This window comes from Cetorhinus maximus, chromosome 9 (assembly GCF_964194155.1).
Source record: "Cetorhinus maximus chromosome 9, sCetMax3.hap1.1, whole genome shotgun sequence".
NCBI classification, from domain to species: domain Eukaryota; kingdom Metazoa; phylum Chordata; class Chondrichthyes; order Lamniformes; family Cetorhinidae; genus Cetorhinus; species Cetorhinus maximus.
The window spans coordinates 114101849-114121730 of NC_135887.1; the positions used below are offsets into that span (position 1 = coordinate 114101849).

Below are 19882 nucleotides of genomic sequence, written 5' to 3' on the forward strand. Positions count from 1 at the left end.
ACAGCTTGTACTCCCAGTCTTGGCCACTGTTGCTACTGGTGCTGCTGGTCCAATCTGATTGGCCGACAATTTTCTGAGGTCGGACTTCCAACCAAGTGATGGGCGGAAGTCTTGTCTCTAGCCAATTAACATTCATTGGAGTGTTTAATGGTTGTGGAGCTGCTGTGATCGTCAGGGATGCATTCCAGCTGTCCGAAAAATCCTGCCCATGATCTGTTTATTACTGCACTGCAGTTTGCAGGAGCTTGCTGTGTGAAAATTGGCTGCCACACCTTCTCCATTACAGTGGCTACACTTCAAAAGTACTTCATTGGCTTTAAAGTGCTTTGGGGTGTCCTGAGGTCATGGAAGGTGCTATAGAAATGCAAGTTCTTTATTTTGTGATGAGTTTAATGGGCAATCAATATGTAAATGCAGCAAGTTCTTAAAAATTACAGGTGAGATGTAGTTGTGTGAGCAGCGGAGAGGTGTAGATCAACCGACAGGTTCTGGACATTCATAACTGGCGTTGTATCTCTTCATATCCTGACTCGCTAGCCAATTTCTATATTAATAAAAACATGTGTGTTTCACACACTGTTACACCCCCAGCAAGATCCAGCCCATAGTTTCCTCCTATGAAATTGAAAACAAAAATCCAAATATATTATTGCCATTTTATTTTATTGTCAAACATGGTAACCGGACAAGTTAATACATCATCAAAATTATATATTTTTCTTTTTTTTTTCCTTATTTTTTTTTACAAACGGTAAAATAGGCTGAGCGTGCCTTGTACTATTTGACCTCGTTCACACTCACACTCGCTCTCACACTCAGTGTACCGATTAATATTTCAACAAAGAAAAAAATAACAACACCGAAGAACTTCTGAAAATTCGCACAAAGACTTTGGTCGAATACACGTTTGTGACACTGTCACCTAGGGCAGCAGTAAAGATACCACAAAATGTGACAATAGACAAAATAAAACCTTTTTTTTTAGTGTTAAGTTTCATTAAGTTTCTTTTTATACTTCTCCTTACCACTAAAGAGCAAACAGCAAATGTTCCTTTGATAAGGCATCTAAATTTCATATAATAAATGGACTTTTTTCAATTTTTAAAAAAAACATTTCTCACAACCAAAAGCTACGACAGCAAAGATTTTAAAATTCAGGAAGAAAAAAGAAACACTGCACACCAGTGCATAAAAAATTTAAAAAGAAAACGTAACCACAGGTTAAACAATTCAAATTGCTTTTTAATCGCCTTGCGTGCTAGTGTGTAGGTACAGGTGTGTGTACAGTGATATTGTAACATTTATAAATGTTAGGGATACAGAAAGGTTCTGTGTCAGAAAGAGCAAAAGAGTTTCTCCGTCACTTTAAAAAAGCAGTGCACCTATTTGTGAGCGAAGTCAGTCTGCCGCACTTCCTAACATGGGTGAACGCTGCACGCGCGGATTTCTTTCATGTCCTTGCAGCTGGTGATCTGGGAGGTACGATATTTTCTCTTGACAACCATGAAACGCTCCTGAATGCCTCCCCCGCAGAACTTGCTACACTCAGTCCACGCTGTCCACGGCCTCATCTTGCACCCTAAACAAACGGGAAGCGGTTAGTGTCACTGAAGGGAGGCCGAAATTGCATCAGATTCACAGCATAGGAACGGGCCATGTTTGGACAACTGGCTTGTGCTGCTACTTACGTTCTACATGAGCTTGCCCCACATCCTCCTCCATCTCATGTCATCAACATATCCTCCTATTTTTTTCTCCCTCGTGTGTTTATTTAGCTTGCCCTTAAATGCATTTACCCTACCCGCCTCGACTGCTCCTTGTGGTAATGAATTCCACATTCTCATTACTACCTGGATGAAGAAGTTTCTCCTGAATTCCCTATCGAATTTATTAATGATTATCTTAAATAAAGGACCCTTAGTGTTTGACTCACCCTCCAGTGGAAAGATCTCAACTTCTACCCCATCAAAATCCCTTCTTAATCTTAAAGACCTCTATCAGGTCAGCCTTATCTTTTCTGGGGAAACAGCCCAGAAAGAAAGAGCCCAGTATCTGCTGATACTTGAGTCCTTGTAAAAAACAATGGGGTCAATTTATTGTTTCGGGAGAGGTGGGGGGCTTCCTCACCTCATGTCTTGATCTGTTGTCTAAACTCATTGATAGAGATTGATGGCTGTGATTAGCCAACAACTCCATTATCATTGTATCAAGTGGCTACCAGGATGGTAGAAAGTGAATTAGATGGACATTGGACAGCAATTTCAATTCCCTCATATTCCTTTTCATTGGGATAATTGTGAACTCATTGTAGATTCATTTCATTCAAATCAGGAGGATGAAAATATGATGAGTTTTACGATGGACAATCTGATCTGCTAGATTACCTACCAGGAACCCAGAAGGTGATCATTAAAATTCATCCCAATGAAAAGAAATATGAAAAAACATAGAAATTACAAGATCAAGAATAAAAAGCACAAAGTCCAGTTAATTCACACTCTACCATGCTAATAGTCACATGATCTAATGATAATGGAGTTATTGACTAATTATAATAATCAATCTCTATCAATGAGTCTACAACAGACCCAGACATGAGGCTCCTTCAAGAGCACCTTTCAAACCCACGACCACTACCATCCAGAAGAGCAAGGGCAGCAGATACATGGGAACACCACCACCTGGAAGTTCCCCTCCAAGTCACTCACCATCCTTCACTGTTGCTGGGTCAAAATCCTGGTACCCCCTTCCTAAGAGCACTGTAGGTGTACCTACACCACATGGACTGCAGCAGTTCAAGAAGGCAGCTCACCACCACCTTCTCAAGGGCCACTAGCGTTGGACAATAAATTCTGGCCCAGCCAGCGAAGTCCACATCCCGTGAATGAATATATATTAAAAAAAACAGTGGTGGAGAGCTTTGGGAATCATAGGTCCAAAGCCGCCTGTTCGCCCCAAACATGTTATACTCACCACATATCCTGTGTCAAATTATTCATAGACTGCAGCCCAAAATGCTTAGGAACATAGCATCAGGAGGAGGCCATTCAGCCCCTTGAATCAATTCCCCTATTCTATGTGCTGACTGATAATATCATTGTTAGTCCTACTAAGGGTAATTTCTACTCAAAGGTCAAAAATGCTTTTAAGCAAACTGGAGTCAACTAGAAGACAATAAAAAAATCATACCAGGATGGTATGTTGCCTCCCTGTTGTCAGGGTCAAGGATGTCACAGAGCGACTGCAGGACATTCTTTTGGGGAAAGGTGAACAGCCAGAGGTCGTGGTCCACATTGGGACCAATGACATATGGAGGAAAAGGGATGAGGTCCTGAAAGCAAGAGTTAGGGAAGGGAATTAGAAAGCAGGACCTCAAGTGCAGTAATCTCAGGATTACTCCCAGTGCCACATGCTAGTGAGCATAAGAATAGGGAGGTTGAGCAGTTCAACACGTGGCTGGAGAAATGGAGTAAGAGGGAGGGCTTTAGATTTCTGAGGCATTGTGACCAGTTCTGGGGCAGGTGGGACCTGTACAAGAAGGTCAGGTTACATTTTAACAGGACTAGGGCTAACGTCCACGAGGGGAGGTTTGCTAGTGCTGTTGGGGAGTGTTTAAACTAGATTGGCAGGGGGATGGGAACCTGAGGAGAAATTCAGAATGGAAAGGAGGAAAACTAGCAGTGGAAAGTAGAGAAGTATTAACTGATAAAGAGGATACATCAGAGAGCAGTATCACAGTAAATAGAATACTTGGAGAGTTTGATAGAATTAGAGTAGATAATAGTAAGTCATTAGAAGGGGTCAGAGTGAAAAAGCCTAAATCAGACTTAATGTGCATGTATGTGAATGCACAGAGTGTGGTTAGTAAGATTAATGAACTACAGGCACAGGTTGACAAATGGAATCATAATATTCTTGCTAAAACAGAGACCTGGTTCAAAGAAGGGCAGGACTACGTGTTGAATATTCCTGGGTACAAGGTGTTTAGGAGATTCAGGAAAGGAAGGAAAGTTGGGGGAGTGGAAATATTGATTAAATATGGCATTACAATACTGGAGAGAGAAGATATTTCAGAGGGGTCAAGGACAGAATCTCCCTGGTTAGAGTTAAGGAATGAAAAAGGTGCAATAACATTAATCGGTGTAGTATATAGACCATCAACCAGTGGAAGGGATGTAGAGAAACAAATTTGCAAATAAATTATAGAGAGGTGCAACAATTATAGAGTAATTATAGTGGGGGACTTCAATTATCCAAATATAGACTGGGATAGGAATAGTGCAAAGGGACAAAAAGGGTGAGAGTTCCTGGAATGTGTTCAAGATAATTTTCTACAGCAGTATGTTTCCAGTCCAATGAGTGGGCAGACTTTTTAGCTATCAGCAGTAGCAGCAGTGTGGACCAACCACAAGGTGCACTGCAGAAACTGACCAAGACTCCTTAGGCTGCACCCTCCAAATCCATGACCACTACCATCTAGAAGGACAAGGGCAGCAGATCCATGGGAACACCGCTACCTGGAAATTCTCCTCCAGGAGGTTATTACCTATGAGGAGAGGTTGGAGAAACTCGGATTGTTCTCACTAGAGCGACGGAGATTGAGGGGCGACTTGATAGAAGTTTACAAAATTATGAGTGGCATGGACAGGGTAGATAGTCAGAAGCTTTTTCCCAGGATGGAAGAGTTAATTACTAGGGAACATAGATTTAAGGTGAGAGGAGAAAACTTTAGAGGAGATGTGCGGGGCAAGTTTTTTACGCAGAGGGTAGTGAGTGTCTGGAATTCGCTGCCAGAGGAGGTGGTGGATGCAGGTACGATAGTGGTGTTTAAGAGGCAGCTTGACAAATACATGAATAGGATGGGAATAGAGGGATACGGATCCCGGAAGTGCAAAATGTTTTAGTTGATGGGCAATATGATCGGTGCAGGCTTGGAGGGCTGAAGGGCATGTTCCTGTGCTGTACTTTTCTTTGTTCTTTTGTTCTTATTAAATGAGCACTTTTCATCCATCTTTACAAAGGAAGAAGTTGTTACCCAGGATGTGGTGAGAGAAGAGGTAACTGGCAAATTCAAAGAATTTACAATTGGGAATGAGGAAATATAAGACAAGCTATCTTTGATTAAATTAGATAAGGTACCAGGACCAGATGAGATGCATCCAAAGGTACTGAGGGAAGTGAGAGTGGAAAGTGCAGAGGCACTAGTGATAATCTTGAGGCACAGGGGTGATACCAGAGGACTAGAGAATTGCAAATGTTACACCCTTGTTCAAAAAGGGGTGCAAGGATAAAGCTGGCAACTACAGCCTAGTCAGTTTGACTTGTTAAAAATTAATTTATGGGATGTGGGCTTTGCTGGCTGGGACAGCATTTATTGCCCATCCCTAGCTGCCTTTGAGAAGATGGTGGTGAGCTGCCTTCTTGAACCGCTGCAGTCTATGTGGTGTAGGTACACCCACACCCACAGTGCTGTTAGGGAGGGAGCTCCAGGATTTTGACCCAGCGACAGTGAAGGAACAGCGATATATTTCCAAGTCAAGATGGTGAGTGGCTTGGAGGGGAACTTCCAGGTGACGGTGTTCCCATGGATCTGCTGCCCTTGTCCTTCTAGTTGGTAGTGGTCATGGGTTTGGAGGGTGCAGCCTAAGGAGCCTTGGTTAGTTTCTGCAGTGCACCTTGTGGTTGGTACACACTGCTGCTACTGCTCATCGGTGATGGGAGTGAATGTTTGTGGAAGGGGTACCAATCAAGTGGGCTGCTTTGTTCTGGATGATGTCGAGCTTCTTGAGTATTCTTGGAGCTGCACTCATCCAGGCAAATGTAGCGTATTCCACCACACTCCTGACTCGTGCTTTGTAGTTGGTGGACAGGCTTTGGGGAATCAGGAGGTGAGTTACTCACTATAGGATTCCTAGCCTCTGACCTGCTCTAATAGCCACAGCATTTATATGGCTAGTCCAGCTCAGTTTCTGATCAATGGTAACCCTCCAGGATGTTGTTAGTGGAGGGTTTAATGACAGTAATGCTATTGAATGTCAAGGGGTGATGGTTGGATTCTCTCTTGTTGGAGATGGTCATTGCCTGGAACTTGTGTGGCGCGAATGTTAGTTGCCACTTTTCAGCCCAAGCCTGGATATTGTCCAGGTCTTGCTATATTTGGACATGGACTGCTTCAGTATCTGAGGAGTCGCGAATGGTGCTGAACATTGTGCAATCATCAGCAAACATCCCCACTTCTGACCTTATCATGGGAAGAAGGTCCATTGATGAAGCAGCTGAGGATGGTTGAGCCGAGGACACTACCCTGAGGAACTACTGAAATTATGTCTTGGAGCTGAGATGATTGACCTCCAACAACCCCAACCATCTTCCTCTATGTGAGGTATGGCTCCAACCAATGGAGAGTTTTCTTTCTGATTCCCATTGGCTCCAGTTTTGCTAGGGCTCCTTGATACCACGTTCAGTCAAATGGTACCTTGATGTCAAGGGCAGTCACTCTCACCTCACCTTGGGAGTTCATCTCCTTTTCCCATGTTTTAACCAAGACTGTAATGAGGTCAGAAGCTGAGTGACCCTGGCAGAACCCAAACTGGGCGTCAGTGATCAGGTTATTGGTAAGCAACTGTTGCTTGATAGCACTGTTGATGGCCCCTTCCATCACTTTACTAATGATGGAGAGTAGAGCGGTGTGGCGGTAATTGGCCAGATTGGATTTGTCCTGCTTTTTGTGTACAGGACATACTTGGGCAATTTTCCATATAGCCAGGTAGATGCCAGCATTATAGCTGTACTAAAACAGCTTGGCTAGGGGCGCGGCAAGTTCTGGAGTACATGTAGTGAAACGTCTGGAAAGCACAGGTCAGGACAGAATCAATAATCACTTAGACAAGTGCAGGATAACTAAGGAAAGCCAGCACAGATTCATCAAGGGAAAATCATGTTTCACTAACTTGCTGGAGTCTTTTGAAAAGGTAACAGAAGGTTGAAAAGGGCATCGCTGCTGATGTGGTATGCATGGATTTTCAAAAGGCATTTGATACAGTGCCACACAACAGACTTGAGAGCAAAATTCTAGGCCATGGAATAAAAGGGAAAGTAGGCACTTGGATAAGAAATTGGCTGAGTGACAGGAAACAGAGAGTATGATAAATGATTGTTTTTCAGATTGGAGGAAGGTTCGTAGTGGAGCTCCCCAGGGGTCAGTATTGAGACCCTTGCTCTTCCTGATATATATATTAATGACCTAGGCTATGGTGTTCAGGGCATGATTTCAAAATTTGCAAATGAAACTAAAATTGGAATCGTTGTCAACTATGACGAGGGTAGCCTTGAAATTCAAAAGGACATAAACATGTTGGTGGATTGGGCAGACAAGTGGCAGATGAAGTTCAATGCAGAGGAGTGTGAGGTGATTCATTTCGGCAGGAAGAATATGGAGAGACAGTATAAAATAAAGGGAGAAACTTTAAATGAGGTGCAGGAACAGAGGGACATCGGTGTATATATATATATGTAAGTCACTGAAGATGGCAGGGCATGTTGGGAGAGCAGTTAATTAAGCATATAGTATCTTAGGCTTTATTAATAGGGGAATTGAGTACAAGAGTAAGGAGGTCATATTGAACTTGTATAAGACACTAGTTAGGCCTCATCTGGAGTACTGCATCCAGTCAGGGCGCCATACTTGAGGGAGGATGTGAAGGCATTAGAGAGAATACAGAGAAGATTCACAAAGATGATTCCAAGGATGAAGAACTGTAGCTATGAGGATAGGTTGGAGAGGTTGGGACTGTTTTCCTTGGAGAAAGGAAGGCTGAGAGGAGACTTGATAGAGGTATTTAAAATCCTAAGTGGTATGGCCAGGTAAATAGTGAGAAATTGTTCCTAATCAACAGAACATTAAGAACTAGAGGGCACAGATTCAAAATAATTGGCAAAAGAAGCAAAATTGATGTGAGGAAAAGTCTTTTCACCCAGAGGGTGGTTGGAGTCTGGAACAAACTTCTCCTAAGAGGATGGTAGAGGCAGGTTCAATCGAGGTATTCAGAAGGAAATTGGATTGCTACCTGAAAAGAGAGAATGTGGAGGGTTACAGGCATAAGGCAGGGGATTGTGACTAGGTAGAATGCTCTTTCAGAGAGCCAGTGCAGACTCGATGGGCCAAATGGCCTCCTTCTGCACTATAAAGATTCTGTGATTTCTGTAATGATGCTGCTGAGCTAAACTGAATATATGTTTAGTAGAATACAGGTGAAGTAGAATAGTGATAAAGTCACGTTTCTCCCAAGCATAATATAGAGGATTGGCCTGATCTTATTGAATGATGGAAAAAGGTCGGTGGGGCATTATGGCTTACCCCTGCTCCTATTTCTTTATTTCTTATGTTCATAGGCGCCAACGGTATCTTGAAAAGAGCCAAGAGTTGCAGCAGCATTAAAGGAAAAATTATTTCCTGTTCCCCACACTTGTTTCTCACTGTTCTTCCTCAATTTGAAATGGTTCTGAACATATGATTCATAAAATTCTGCACGGGATAATTTTTCAACCTGCCAAAAATCTATGTGACCTAAAATTTGATTCTTCAGCTTTTTTGTGGAGACAGGGTAGACTAATCTGATTGTGTCCATGGTTAGTTGCAGGACCATGGCAATTCCATGGATCTCCAATTAACCATGGTATTGTCCTTTATCTGTACAAAACCTGTCTAGAAAATTGACGGCACAGGAGACAATACAAATAGCTGTGTCGGTGCGGGACCTCACTCCGACCCTTTTGTTAAAAAATCACGCTGGATCAGACATTCCTGAAAAAGAACAAGGATAAAGGAACTATATAAATGAAAGTTGTCAAAGTGCCAGATTAGGTTATGCCTGTATTCTCAATTCTCAGAATTTTGTCTTGAACTCATTGCGTTCTGACTTAACATAGAGTGCTCTACCATGCATGATGCTAGGAAAACAGCATCAGTTTACATAAGAAATGACAATATCTGAACTTTGGGTTCATTGAGTAACGTGTCTGATGCCTCATTAGGAACTCAGGTACCTGTATGTTCTGGAATGTCAGGGTCTCCCCTCATCTGTTTATTCCTTTGCCTTTCTGGAGCTTCCTTGCGACGTCTCTTTTCATCGCTCAGCCTCCTCGAACACCTGCGCACTTTGCACTTCTTGCGTTGGACAGTCTCAGGGCATTGAGCCCCACCAAACTGCGGCTCCAGCTTGATCATCCTGGTCCTGATCACATGTCCCTTCCCGCAAGACTTATTGCACTCTGACCATTCTGACCATTCGGAGACCATGCAATCAGTGGCTGCAATTGAAAGAAAAGGATGAGCTTAAATGCCTCCGACATCATAAAGAAGCCCAAACTTCAATGAGTGATGATTATTGTTGATTCAGAGTGAATAACGTGCTAGTTTTTGCTGGGTGAATCAATCAATCTAAAAACATAAACATTTACAGAGAGTAACACACCCCCTTCAGTTGAAACAGGGAGATTTAGTCGAGATGTTCAAAATTATGAGGTCTTTTGATAGAGTAGATAAGGAGGAACTGTTTCTAGTGACAGAAGGGTCTGTAACCAAAGTATTTAAGATAACTGGGGGTGGGGGAGGTGGAAAAAGTTTGGAGGTCAAATTTTCTTTTGGGTCCTGAGCTCTGAAATGCACTGCCAAAATGTGCGAAGGGAGCAGATTTCAAAGGGGCATTGGATAAATACTTGAAAAGGAGAAATTTACAGGGCTCTGGGGGAAAGGGCAAGGGGAGATGGACAGAATGCAGTTCAAAGAACTGCAGACACACAGGCCTAAATAATTCTGTGTAAGAACATGGATTTATGCCTTACAGTTCCCAACAATGAATGATTACGAATAGAAACTTGTGCAATGAGTTTCATAGATTCATAGAATGATAATGATTGTTGCCTCCTACCTCTAACTCTATCTATATTCCAAGTCTGTCCGTGACATGACATTGGTTCCCCTTCTCTGGGATTTGTCTTAACACCCCTTTTACATTTCTGAACTGAGTAGAAGATAAGATTGTTGATCCAGGAAATTATTTTCTTATCTCAAGTCCTTAGTTTCTCATATTCTCCATCAGTCTCCTTTCTTCCATTGCCATTAGGGCGTTCGCTCTCCTGAATTATCCTCTTCCATTTTCTCTCAGCTTCAGATTTCTCTCCCACATACTCTTTCTTGTCAATGTCTCATTCGTTGCATTGTTAAGGTTTAATGGGAATCATCTTGTTAAGACTTATTGGCAATTACATTGCTAACTAGGGGCTGGGTATTTATACACATATAAATATCCAACCTACGGCCATACTAGAATGAAAACGCCTGATCTTGTCTAATCTCGGAAGCTAAGCAGACTCAGGCCTGAGTAGTACTTGGATGGGAGACTGCCTGGTAATACCAGGTGCAATAGGCTTTGCTAACTTAGGTTGGTCTAGGTCGAGTGGAATGCCTGAGGTGGCGGCTGCGGCTAAGGGCGAAGCAGTCACTGACAGAAGTCGCCCAAGAAGCAGAGGAAATCTCGCAAGCAGAGCTATTCCGCTTACGTGTACAAGGTGCTGACCCAGGTCCACCCTTCCACCAGGATCTCGTCCAAAGCCATGAGTGTCATGAACTCCTTCGTTGTCAACATTTTCGAGAGATTTTGAAAGATTATAAATATCCACTTAGCTCAGTCAGTACAGCATGAGACACTTGATCGCAGGATTGTGGGCTCGAGCCCTGCAGTGGGTGCTGTTAGCTGATTTGAGTTGGTCCAAGTTGAGTGGACTGCCTGAGGTGGCAGCAGTGGCTAAAGGCGGAGCGTCCCGCAAGGCATCGAAGCAGTCGCTGACTAAAGTCACCAAGAAGCCGCCCAAGGAGCAGAGGAAATCTCGCAAGCAGAGCCATTCCACTTACGTGCTTATTCCACAGGGTGCTGACCCAGGTCCACACTTCCACCAGGATCTCGTGTGTTGAGTGTTGGCCATGAGTGTTATGAATTCCTTCGCTGTTGATATTTTCGAGCTCATCGCCTCCAAGGCTTCGCATCCCATTCACTACAACAAGCGCCACGTCATCTCGGCCAGAGAGATCCAGAGTGCTAACCGCCTCATGCTGCCAGGGGAACTGGGCAAACATGCCGTCTCCAAAGGCACCAAAGCGGTCACCAAATTCACCATTTCTGTTTAGATCGATCATTCTAAAGATTATAAATGAGGATAGCAGGGTAGCTGGGACACTGGTATTGTTGTCTTTGTATTCAGTCAATAAACTCTCTCCAGCAAAGAAAGCTGCTATGTTTTCGTTTTAACTTCACCAACTGGCATAGATCCAGTTAACATCTCTAGCCTTCAGATTATTTGTTGGGATCAAAGGGCTGACACAGGCAAGATGGGCTGAATGGTCCTTTCTGTGTTTTATCATTCTATTTATCCATGAAACTCATTGCACAAGTTTCTATTCTTAATCATTCAGTGTTGGGAACTGGTAAAGGCACAAATCCGTGTTCTTTCACAGAATCATTTAGCCCAGTGTGCCCATGTCAGTTCTTTGAAAGAATTATCCATTCAGTCCCTCTCCCCTTGCTCTCTCCCCCATAGCTCTTTAAATTTTTTCCATTTCAAGCATTTAAACAATTCCCGTTTGAAATCTGCTTCTATCACACATTTAGGCAGTGCATTTCAGGACTCACTATGCAAAAGAACATCTGACCTCCAAACTGTTTTCTTCTACCGCCTCCTCAACCATCCCCCGCCTCAATTATCACAAATCCTTTGATTACTGACGCTCCTGACACTGGAAACAATTTCTCCTTATCTACATTATCAAAAGGGCTCATGATTTTGAACACCTCAATTAAGTCTCTCCTTAACCTTCTCTGATGGAGAATAACCCCACCTTCTTCAGTCTCTCCACATAACCGAAGTCCCTCATACCTGGTACCAGTACAGTAAATCTCATCTGCATCCTTTCCAAATCCTTCCCATTGTCATTTCCATGTCCTAATATGCCAACTTTCAAATTCCAGGTTCAGTATGACGAAATCATGATCCCTTGATTTGCTGTTAAACCAAGGCCCTGCCACCCTCTCAGGTGGACATGACACTAGCTCAAAAAAGAGCAGGGGAGTTCTCCTGGTGCTCAGGCCAATAACTATCCCTGAACTAATGTCAATAAAACAGATTATCTAGTCATTTATCACAATGCTGTTTGTGGCCGCATTCTGTGTGCAAATTGACTGCCATGTTTCCTACATTAGAGCAGCGATTATGCTTAAGTATTCCATTGCTTGTAAAACTCTTTTGAACATCTTAAGGTCATGAAAGGCACTTTATAAATGCAATTTATTTTTACCCTTAGGACTTGCAACCTGATTACCTAAGCTTTTAGCAAAAGCAGCACGGACCCTGATATTCCAGGATCCCGGCATCAGTGCCGAACTGGCAGGATCATTGAGAGGGCAACTATCAACTAGAGCCAATGGGCATCTCTGTCACCCACTTGCTTCGAGCTTCCAGGGATGAAGTTCTCTGTTGCCAGATCTTGCCTGGATGAGTGCAGCTCCCACAGCACTCAAGAAGCTTGACACGGTCCAGGACAAAGCAGCCCGCCTGATTGGCACCACATCCACAAACATTCATTCCCTCCACCACCGACGCACAATAGCAGCAGTGTGTACCATCTACAAGATGCACTGCAGGAATTCACCAAGGCTCCTTAGACAGCACCTTCCAAACCCACTACCATTACCATGTAGAAGGACAAGGGCAGCAGATAGATGGGAACATCACCACCTGGAAGTCACTCATCATCCTGACTTGGAAATATATCGCCGTTCCTTCAATGTCGCTGGGCCAAATTCCTAGAACTCTCTTCCTAACAGCAATGTGAGTGTATGTACACCACATGGACTGCAGCAGTTCAAGAAGGCAACTCAACCCGACCTTCTCAAGGGCAACTAGGGATGGGCATTAAATGCTGGCCCAGCCAGCGAAGCCCACATCCCGTGAAGGAATATAAAAAAAAATCTGGAGAGCTGGTACCATAGCTCCCAGAAACTGGTTCCAGTTGGCAACCACCTGCCCCTCACCCACTTCACTTTGCAAAGCAGCCCCATTAACCAGGAGTTGACATTTTAAATCTCCACAGCCCAGGTGGCGGACCTGATCTGGATTCTCATGGTAGTCCCCACTGGTGTGCTCAGAGAGGCCAGTGTGGCATTGCAGTGGGTCCCAGCAAAGCCAAGAACAAAGGAATGCTCAAGGGATAGACTTCCCACACCCTCTGGCATAATCACCTCTATAATCTTGCAGCATCTATCCCTTCTGAGACCCAAAAGCAGCATGGGTACACTGGGGTTGTGTGCATCTGGTCATGTTTTCTGATCCTTCTGATGCAGTCTGGCCAGAGACGTAGCAGGATGGAACCTCCTAGAAGGGTGGTAGAATTTCAACACCCCCATTCTCCTTAAGACATAGCAGATGGTGCAGCTTATGCCGTGATCCACAACAATGAGTCTTTAAGATTTCACAACATTAATCCCAGTAAGCCTGCCTCATTAAAAGAGGAAGATGTGCATTTATATAGCACCTTTCACAATGACCCAAGTGCTTTTTAGCCAATGAAACGCATTTAAAAGATAATTTCTGCCATAATGTAGGAAACGGACCAGTTAATCAATGCACAGCAAGCTCTCACAGACAACAGTGTGATCATGATGGATGTTGATTGAGGGATAAAGGTTGGCTGAGGACACTCCCCTGCTCTTCTATGAAATAGCAGCCTTTTGTGTCCACTTGAGGGCAGACAGGGCCTTGCTTGGTTTAACAACTCATCCGCAAGACAGCACTGCGGCCAAGTGGAGTGTCATTCTTAATTTTGTACACAACCCTCAAGGGACTCCAGCTTGCGACTCAGAGGCAAGGATGCTACCAGCTGCCATCTCTCAGCGACTTGATCTTTCCACTTCACTCCACTGCTACAAAGGAGGTTCTGAGAAGATTATCTGGCACTCTGTGCTAATAAGCAGCTGATTTTAACTGGTTAAATTCCAACAGCAGCACCATGCACTCTTGAGGTCTCTAACCCCCGGGCTCCTCCAAATACCTAATACCTCTGGGAGCAGAGAGAAACTCCACATTTGTGGAGACTTAAAATGTCAACTTCTGGTTTTTGGGGTTGCTTTGCAAATTGGTTTGGAGATTATAACACACAGTGTCAGGGTTCTGTTTAAAACAGTCACCATGAAAATATACATTTTTAACAGCTTTCAAGATAATTTGTTGTAACATATAATGTTACAAATAATGACAATTAAAAGGAGTAATATAGATAGATTGGAGAAGCTGGGTTTATTCTCCTTAGAGAAGAGAAAGTTGAGTGACTTGATAAATGTGTCCAAAACCATGAAGGGTCTGACAGAGAAGATAAAAAGAAACTGCAGAAGGGTCAGGAACCACAGGCAACATACTTAAGGTGTTTGCCAAAAGGAGCAACGGTGACACAAGGAAAAACTTTTTAATGCAGCAAATGGTTAGGGTCTGGGATGCACAGCCTGAGAGCGTGGTGGACGCAGTTTCAATCATGGCTTTCAAAAGAGAATTGGACAAGCATCTGAAGGGGAAAGGTTTGTGGCGAGATAAATTGTTTTTGAAGTGAGTTAGCACAGACTTGACAGGCCAAATGGCCTCCCCCTGTACTGTGACCATTCTATGATTTATTCTAAGCGTTATAACACATCCCTGATAGAATTACCTAGACTTACTGATGGAAACAGGCCTTTCAGTCCAATTAGACTGTACTAGTGTTTCTGCTCCACCTGAGCCTCCTCCCATACTTCTTTATCCAAAGCTTTCAGCATAATCTCCTATTCTTTTCCCTCTCACGTGTTTATCTAATATCCATTTAAAGGAGGTTGTTGAAGAATATTCCAGATTATTTTGTTTCCCAAATTAGCTTGTGTTTCTGTGCTTTGCCTCTCCCAAGAGATCTCATAGTTGTTGGGTGGGGTGGGGCGAGAAGTCTATGGGCAGAATATTGCGCACGTCGGGCGGGCGCATGCCCAACCCAAACGAGCGCAAAATGATGCGCGATGACGTCAACCGAGCGTCCCGATGTCATCGCGCACTCACGTGATATGTTGGTCGGCAGGCACGTGCAGGAGTTGGCAGCGCGCCCGCCAACAATTAACAGGCCTATTAATTAATAGTATTAATTAAATGAAATTTTTTGCTACCCGTCCAACCGTACGGGTTGGCAGAGTCACATGAGGGGACATGTTATTAACATTTTTAAATTCTTTATTTGTTATGTTCAAAAAGCTTCAGCTCCCTGAGGCAGCTCTGTGCCCCAGGGAGCTTTTGCTGCACGCGTCCAGGCGCATGCGCGAACTTCCACGCTCATCCTCCTCCGAACCCCTACACAGACAGCGCTAAGTGTTGCAGCACGCGATTTACGCCGGCGGGCTGTTAATTGGCCAGCCAGCGTGAAATGGCGGTCGCAGCCCGATTGCGGGCGGCAGTCCGATTCGCGGCCGCGCCCGCTCGTCTCAGCCGAGCCCGGCCGACGACCGGAAAATCCTGGCCTATATATTGTGAGGTACAAGCCGTTACCGTTATGTGGGAAAGGCTGGAAGGATCAATTGGGTAATGTCGTGTTTGTTCATTTGTGTTCAATGTTGTCTGATATAAGTTGATGGGAGTAGCGGTGGAGGGGCCCCAATAGTAAATGAAAATTGTTACCTATTTGAGTGAATAACAGTCCAAATTTCCCATAATCATCGGCAAATATCAGGCAGAGTTACAACAGATACAGGCTGATAAATGTCTTCAAGCTCAATGGCCGAAAACATTATGAAGAAGTTCGATCAGGAAAGACTGAACAGGCTGAGGCTCTTTCCTCTAGAAAAGAGAAGGATGAAGGGTGATCTGATGGATATCTTTAAAAATGATCAAGGAGGTCGATAGGGTAGATACAGAGATGTTGTCTCCGCTTGTAGGGTTCATAAATATAACAGTAACTAGTAAATCTAATTAAACAATTCAGGGAAAACTTCTTTATTCGGAGAGTAGTTGGAATGCAGAACTTGCTATATAAGGAGTAGTTGAGGTGAATATTATTGATGTCTTTAAAAAAAGATATATTTAATAAACAGATGAGGAAGAAAGGAATAAAAGGTTCTGCTGACAGGGTTAGATGAAGAGTAGTGGGAGAAAGCTCGAGTAGAGCATAAATACCGATTGGGCTCAATGGTCTATTTCTGCAACGGCACCTTCAATGTAATTCCATGGGTGTAAAGTTCACCATTGTGGAACTTGTACTTACGACATTCTGGCAACATGCATTTCTCCACCTGCTCCAACTCCTCGTTGCATTCCCCCACCTCGGTTGGGGTTTTCAGCATCCTCCACCGCGATCTCATGCCGATCCCACAAGTGACGCTGCAGTCACTCCAGTCTGACCAGAGAGTCAGCATACAGGGAATGGTCTCTGATACGGAATACAGAGCAGTCGTTAGAAAGTCAAAATCTACTCTGCCGAATCGCAACATTAATGCAGATCAATGCTTCCCAGGTCAACGCTTTAGCACAAACATTCCTCATTAACCCTTAGTAAGTTCAGGCGACCCAACCATCTCAATTTTTTGATTGGCTGATGGAGCTAGATTTTGGAGATCATAAGGAACCAAAGAAAACTGCTTGAAATTTCATGAACAGTTCCCCCATTGATCTCCCTGGGATTTTAGTTTCTGCTCTCCTCACCATGCTTCCATTTCCAAAATGGATGGTGGGATGCCAACAGACAGGGGGAAACTAACAAGTGAAGTGACTTGAAATTAGTTCTTGCATGAGTGGGATGATTAACTGCATATTTTTTGAGTTAAAAGGACAGGCTAATTGACACTGGGGACAATTGTTACATAGTACTGGAGGAGCAGCAACCCCCCCATTTCCCAACCTTTAGAAACAATTACTAAAGCTTTCACAATTCTCTCACCTACTCCTTTTACTAACCTCAGGTGGTGGACCATTAGGCCCTGGAAAGTTATCTTTCTTAAGTCCCATTATTTTCTCTATTACTATTTTGTCAGTGATATCAATTCCAATAAAATTTTGCCTTTATTTATTTGCTAATACCCTTTTGTTACTGGTATTTTATCCTCTTCCTCTACTGTAAAAACAGATACAAAGTATTTATTTAACAACTTGGTTTTTTTAATTACATTTCAGGAAGGCTTCCAATGAAGCTGATGGGAATCGGATGGGATGTAAAATGAGCTTCTGATCTGCTAGCACTTGGCCATAAAACTAAAATTTGGCCCTTAAAGTTTAAACCCACGTTCCCATTCATTTGTTAAACTAAGAAATCTTGGTCTTTCTGATTTAGGATTCATTCACCAATGAGGGAACAATGCTAAGGACAGCACCTTTCCTGAACCTCCAGCCCAAAAAGAATTAAGGGAGGACAAACCAATGAATAAGGAAAAAGAAGCACAAATAGAATTGAGCTGCTTGAGTTTGCTGCACTGGATTGTGAGGTGCTGTGGGGAGTTTGGTTTGGACACTTCTACTTTAGAAGCTGTGCAGTGAAATGCATCAGCAGCGATTGCACAATTTGGGCCTCTGGAACTGACAGCCCCTTTGACACTGTGCCCGATTTTCTTTTCTACTTACTAGCCAATGGGGTAAAACGAGGCTGCTGATTCACCAGGAGTCCCTTTCACCTTCTTGGGTTGACCAGTTTCACCACCTGGTAGCTCTTGTTATTTATTACAGGCCAGCAGTTAACAAACAGGAAGTGGGGTCAATGTTGGGCCTGGTGGGAACGCCTGGGAGGTTGTGCTGATTGATCCCCCCCGAAGTTAGGCCACTTTCAAAATGACATCAGCTGCATTACTAATGATCCCATTTCAAAGCCGTTACTGACCAGTTAACCCCAGGGGAAGAGGTTGACAATTGATCCCAAAGATTAGATAGATTAACAAATATGCTTTTCAATGTTCATCCATGTTAACCCCATAGGTAGCTGTCCATCAAACAAATTACACCTGGTCAGGTGGAACAGCCTGGAAGAACTTCTTGTACTTGACTCTAGCGATAAAGTGATAACAATATTGATTGAAAAACCAGAGAATAAACATTAATTTTCAGTTTAAAACTATATCAGTTTGTTATAATTCTGTTTAATAAATTATCTTGTTCTAGAATTGAAGAAGAGTGATGTTTAAAGGACTGTTATTGGTGACATTTGGAATTTGACAGATACTTTGAGAGTTAGCATAGGATTCCCAACCTCGGCTCCTGGGTGTCCTTATACTTACGACAGTCTGGCATCCCACATTTCTCCATTTGTACTGTTTCCACTTTGCACATGGATCCATCTGATGGATGCATCTTGACCATTCTCTGCCTCTTCTTGGTGCCCATCCCACAGCTCGCACTGCACTCCTCCCACTCTCCCCACTCCGTCACAAAGCAGGTATTCGATGCTAAGGTTAGGGGACAAAGAGAAGGTTCATGAGGAATACAGCAGAAAGTTTGCAAACAGTCATGTATTTGTTTGCAACCTCGGTGCACTCTTTGGCCAAGTTGAACTCCTAGTCCTAGTCCCTCATCCTCTCCATCACCAAGATTTCCTACTTTCACATTCATAAAATGCCACTCAATTCCGTTCCTGTCTCAGCCCATCTCTTTCTGGAACCTCATCAATACCAATGCTCTCCTGGCTGGCCACCCATCTACCAACCTCTGAAAACTTAAGCTCATCCAAAACTCTGCTGCCCATATCCTAACCTGCATTTTCCCACCACTTCTGTGCTTGCTGACATACAGTGGCTCCTGGTCTCGCAACACCTTGATTTTTAAATTATCATCCTTGCTTTCAAACCCATCCATGCCCTTAGTGACCTTGTCATAGTCATAGAGTCATGGAGGTCTACAGCCCAGAAAAAGGTCCTTTGGCCCATCAAGTCTGCACCTGTCAAACAAGTACCTAACTATTCTAATCCCATTTTTCAGCACTAGGCCCATAGCCTTGAATGCCATGGTATCGCAAGTGCACATCCAAATACTTACCTCAATCATGTCCCCGCTCAATCTCCTCTGCTCCAGGGAAAATAACCCCAGTCTATCCAATCTGTCCTCATAACTAAAACTCTCCAGCCCAGGCAACATCCTGGTAAATCACCTCTGCACTCTCTCTAGTGCAATCACATCCCTACAACCCTCTGTGAGCTCTGTGCTCCTCCAATTTTGGCCTCTTGGGCATTCTCGATTTTAATTGCTCCACCACCGGTGATCATGTCTTCAGCTGCCTAAGGCTTTGAAATTCTTTCCCTTAACCTCTCCACCCCTCTACTTCTCTACCTCATTACTTCTCTTTCCTCCTTTAAGGGACTTCTTAAAACATACCTCTTTGATCAAGCTTTTGGTTATCTTTCCTAAGAGCTTCTTTTATAGCTCAGTCTTAAATTTCATCTGCTTAAACTCCTAGGAAGTGCTTTGAGATATTTTACCATATTAAAGGCACTATATAAATTCAAGTTGTTCTTGTTATCTGGGATTATCTCACTTTGATATGGCTCAGCTATTGCCACCGAGAAAAATCCTCAGGCCCATCAAATCTTTCCTGCCTGTTAAGGGAGTGTAGCCCTAAACTCTGCCTGTCCTGCCCCCATTAAAGTCCCCACATTTTGCAGCGGGTGCATTGGTGTTTGCGCGATTTATGTATTGGATGGTTTAAAGGGGAAAGCTAATGCAAGTGATGCATTAACCTAGAGGGTGAGTATTTGAATGTGGGGGAGCTCCCAGTGTTCTCATCTGGGGTGCATACATCTGATCTTTAGAATGGGAGTATGGTACAGTGACCTCATGATGCCTGCCAACTGAG

At 43.6% G+C, this 19882-nt stretch overlaps 1 protein-coding gene and 1 pseudogene across 1 annotated transcript in view; one reads left to right on the forward strand and one right to left on the reverse strand.

The window, feature by feature from the left end:
* Window positions 1-646: 646 nt before the first annotated feature.
* Window positions 647-19882, reverse strand: part of spon1b (spondin 1b) — a 381373-nt gene continuing 362137 nt past the window's right edge. The window contains exons 13-16 of the mRNA XM_078549401.1: window positions 18315-18482; window positions 16319-16483; window positions 9046-9309; window positions 647-1579 (exon numbers count right to left, since the gene is read on the reverse strand). Coding sequence (XP_078405527.1) covers window positions 1416-1579; window positions 9046-9309; window positions 16319-16483; window positions 18315-18482 — 761 coding nt within the window. The 3' untranslated portion in view covers window positions 647-1415. The remainder of the gene's footprint in view (window positions 1580-9045; window positions 9310-16318; window positions 16484-18314; window positions 18483-19882) is intronic.
* On the forward strand, window positions 10312-10430 carry LOC144685136 (5S ribosomal RNA; annotated as a pseudogene).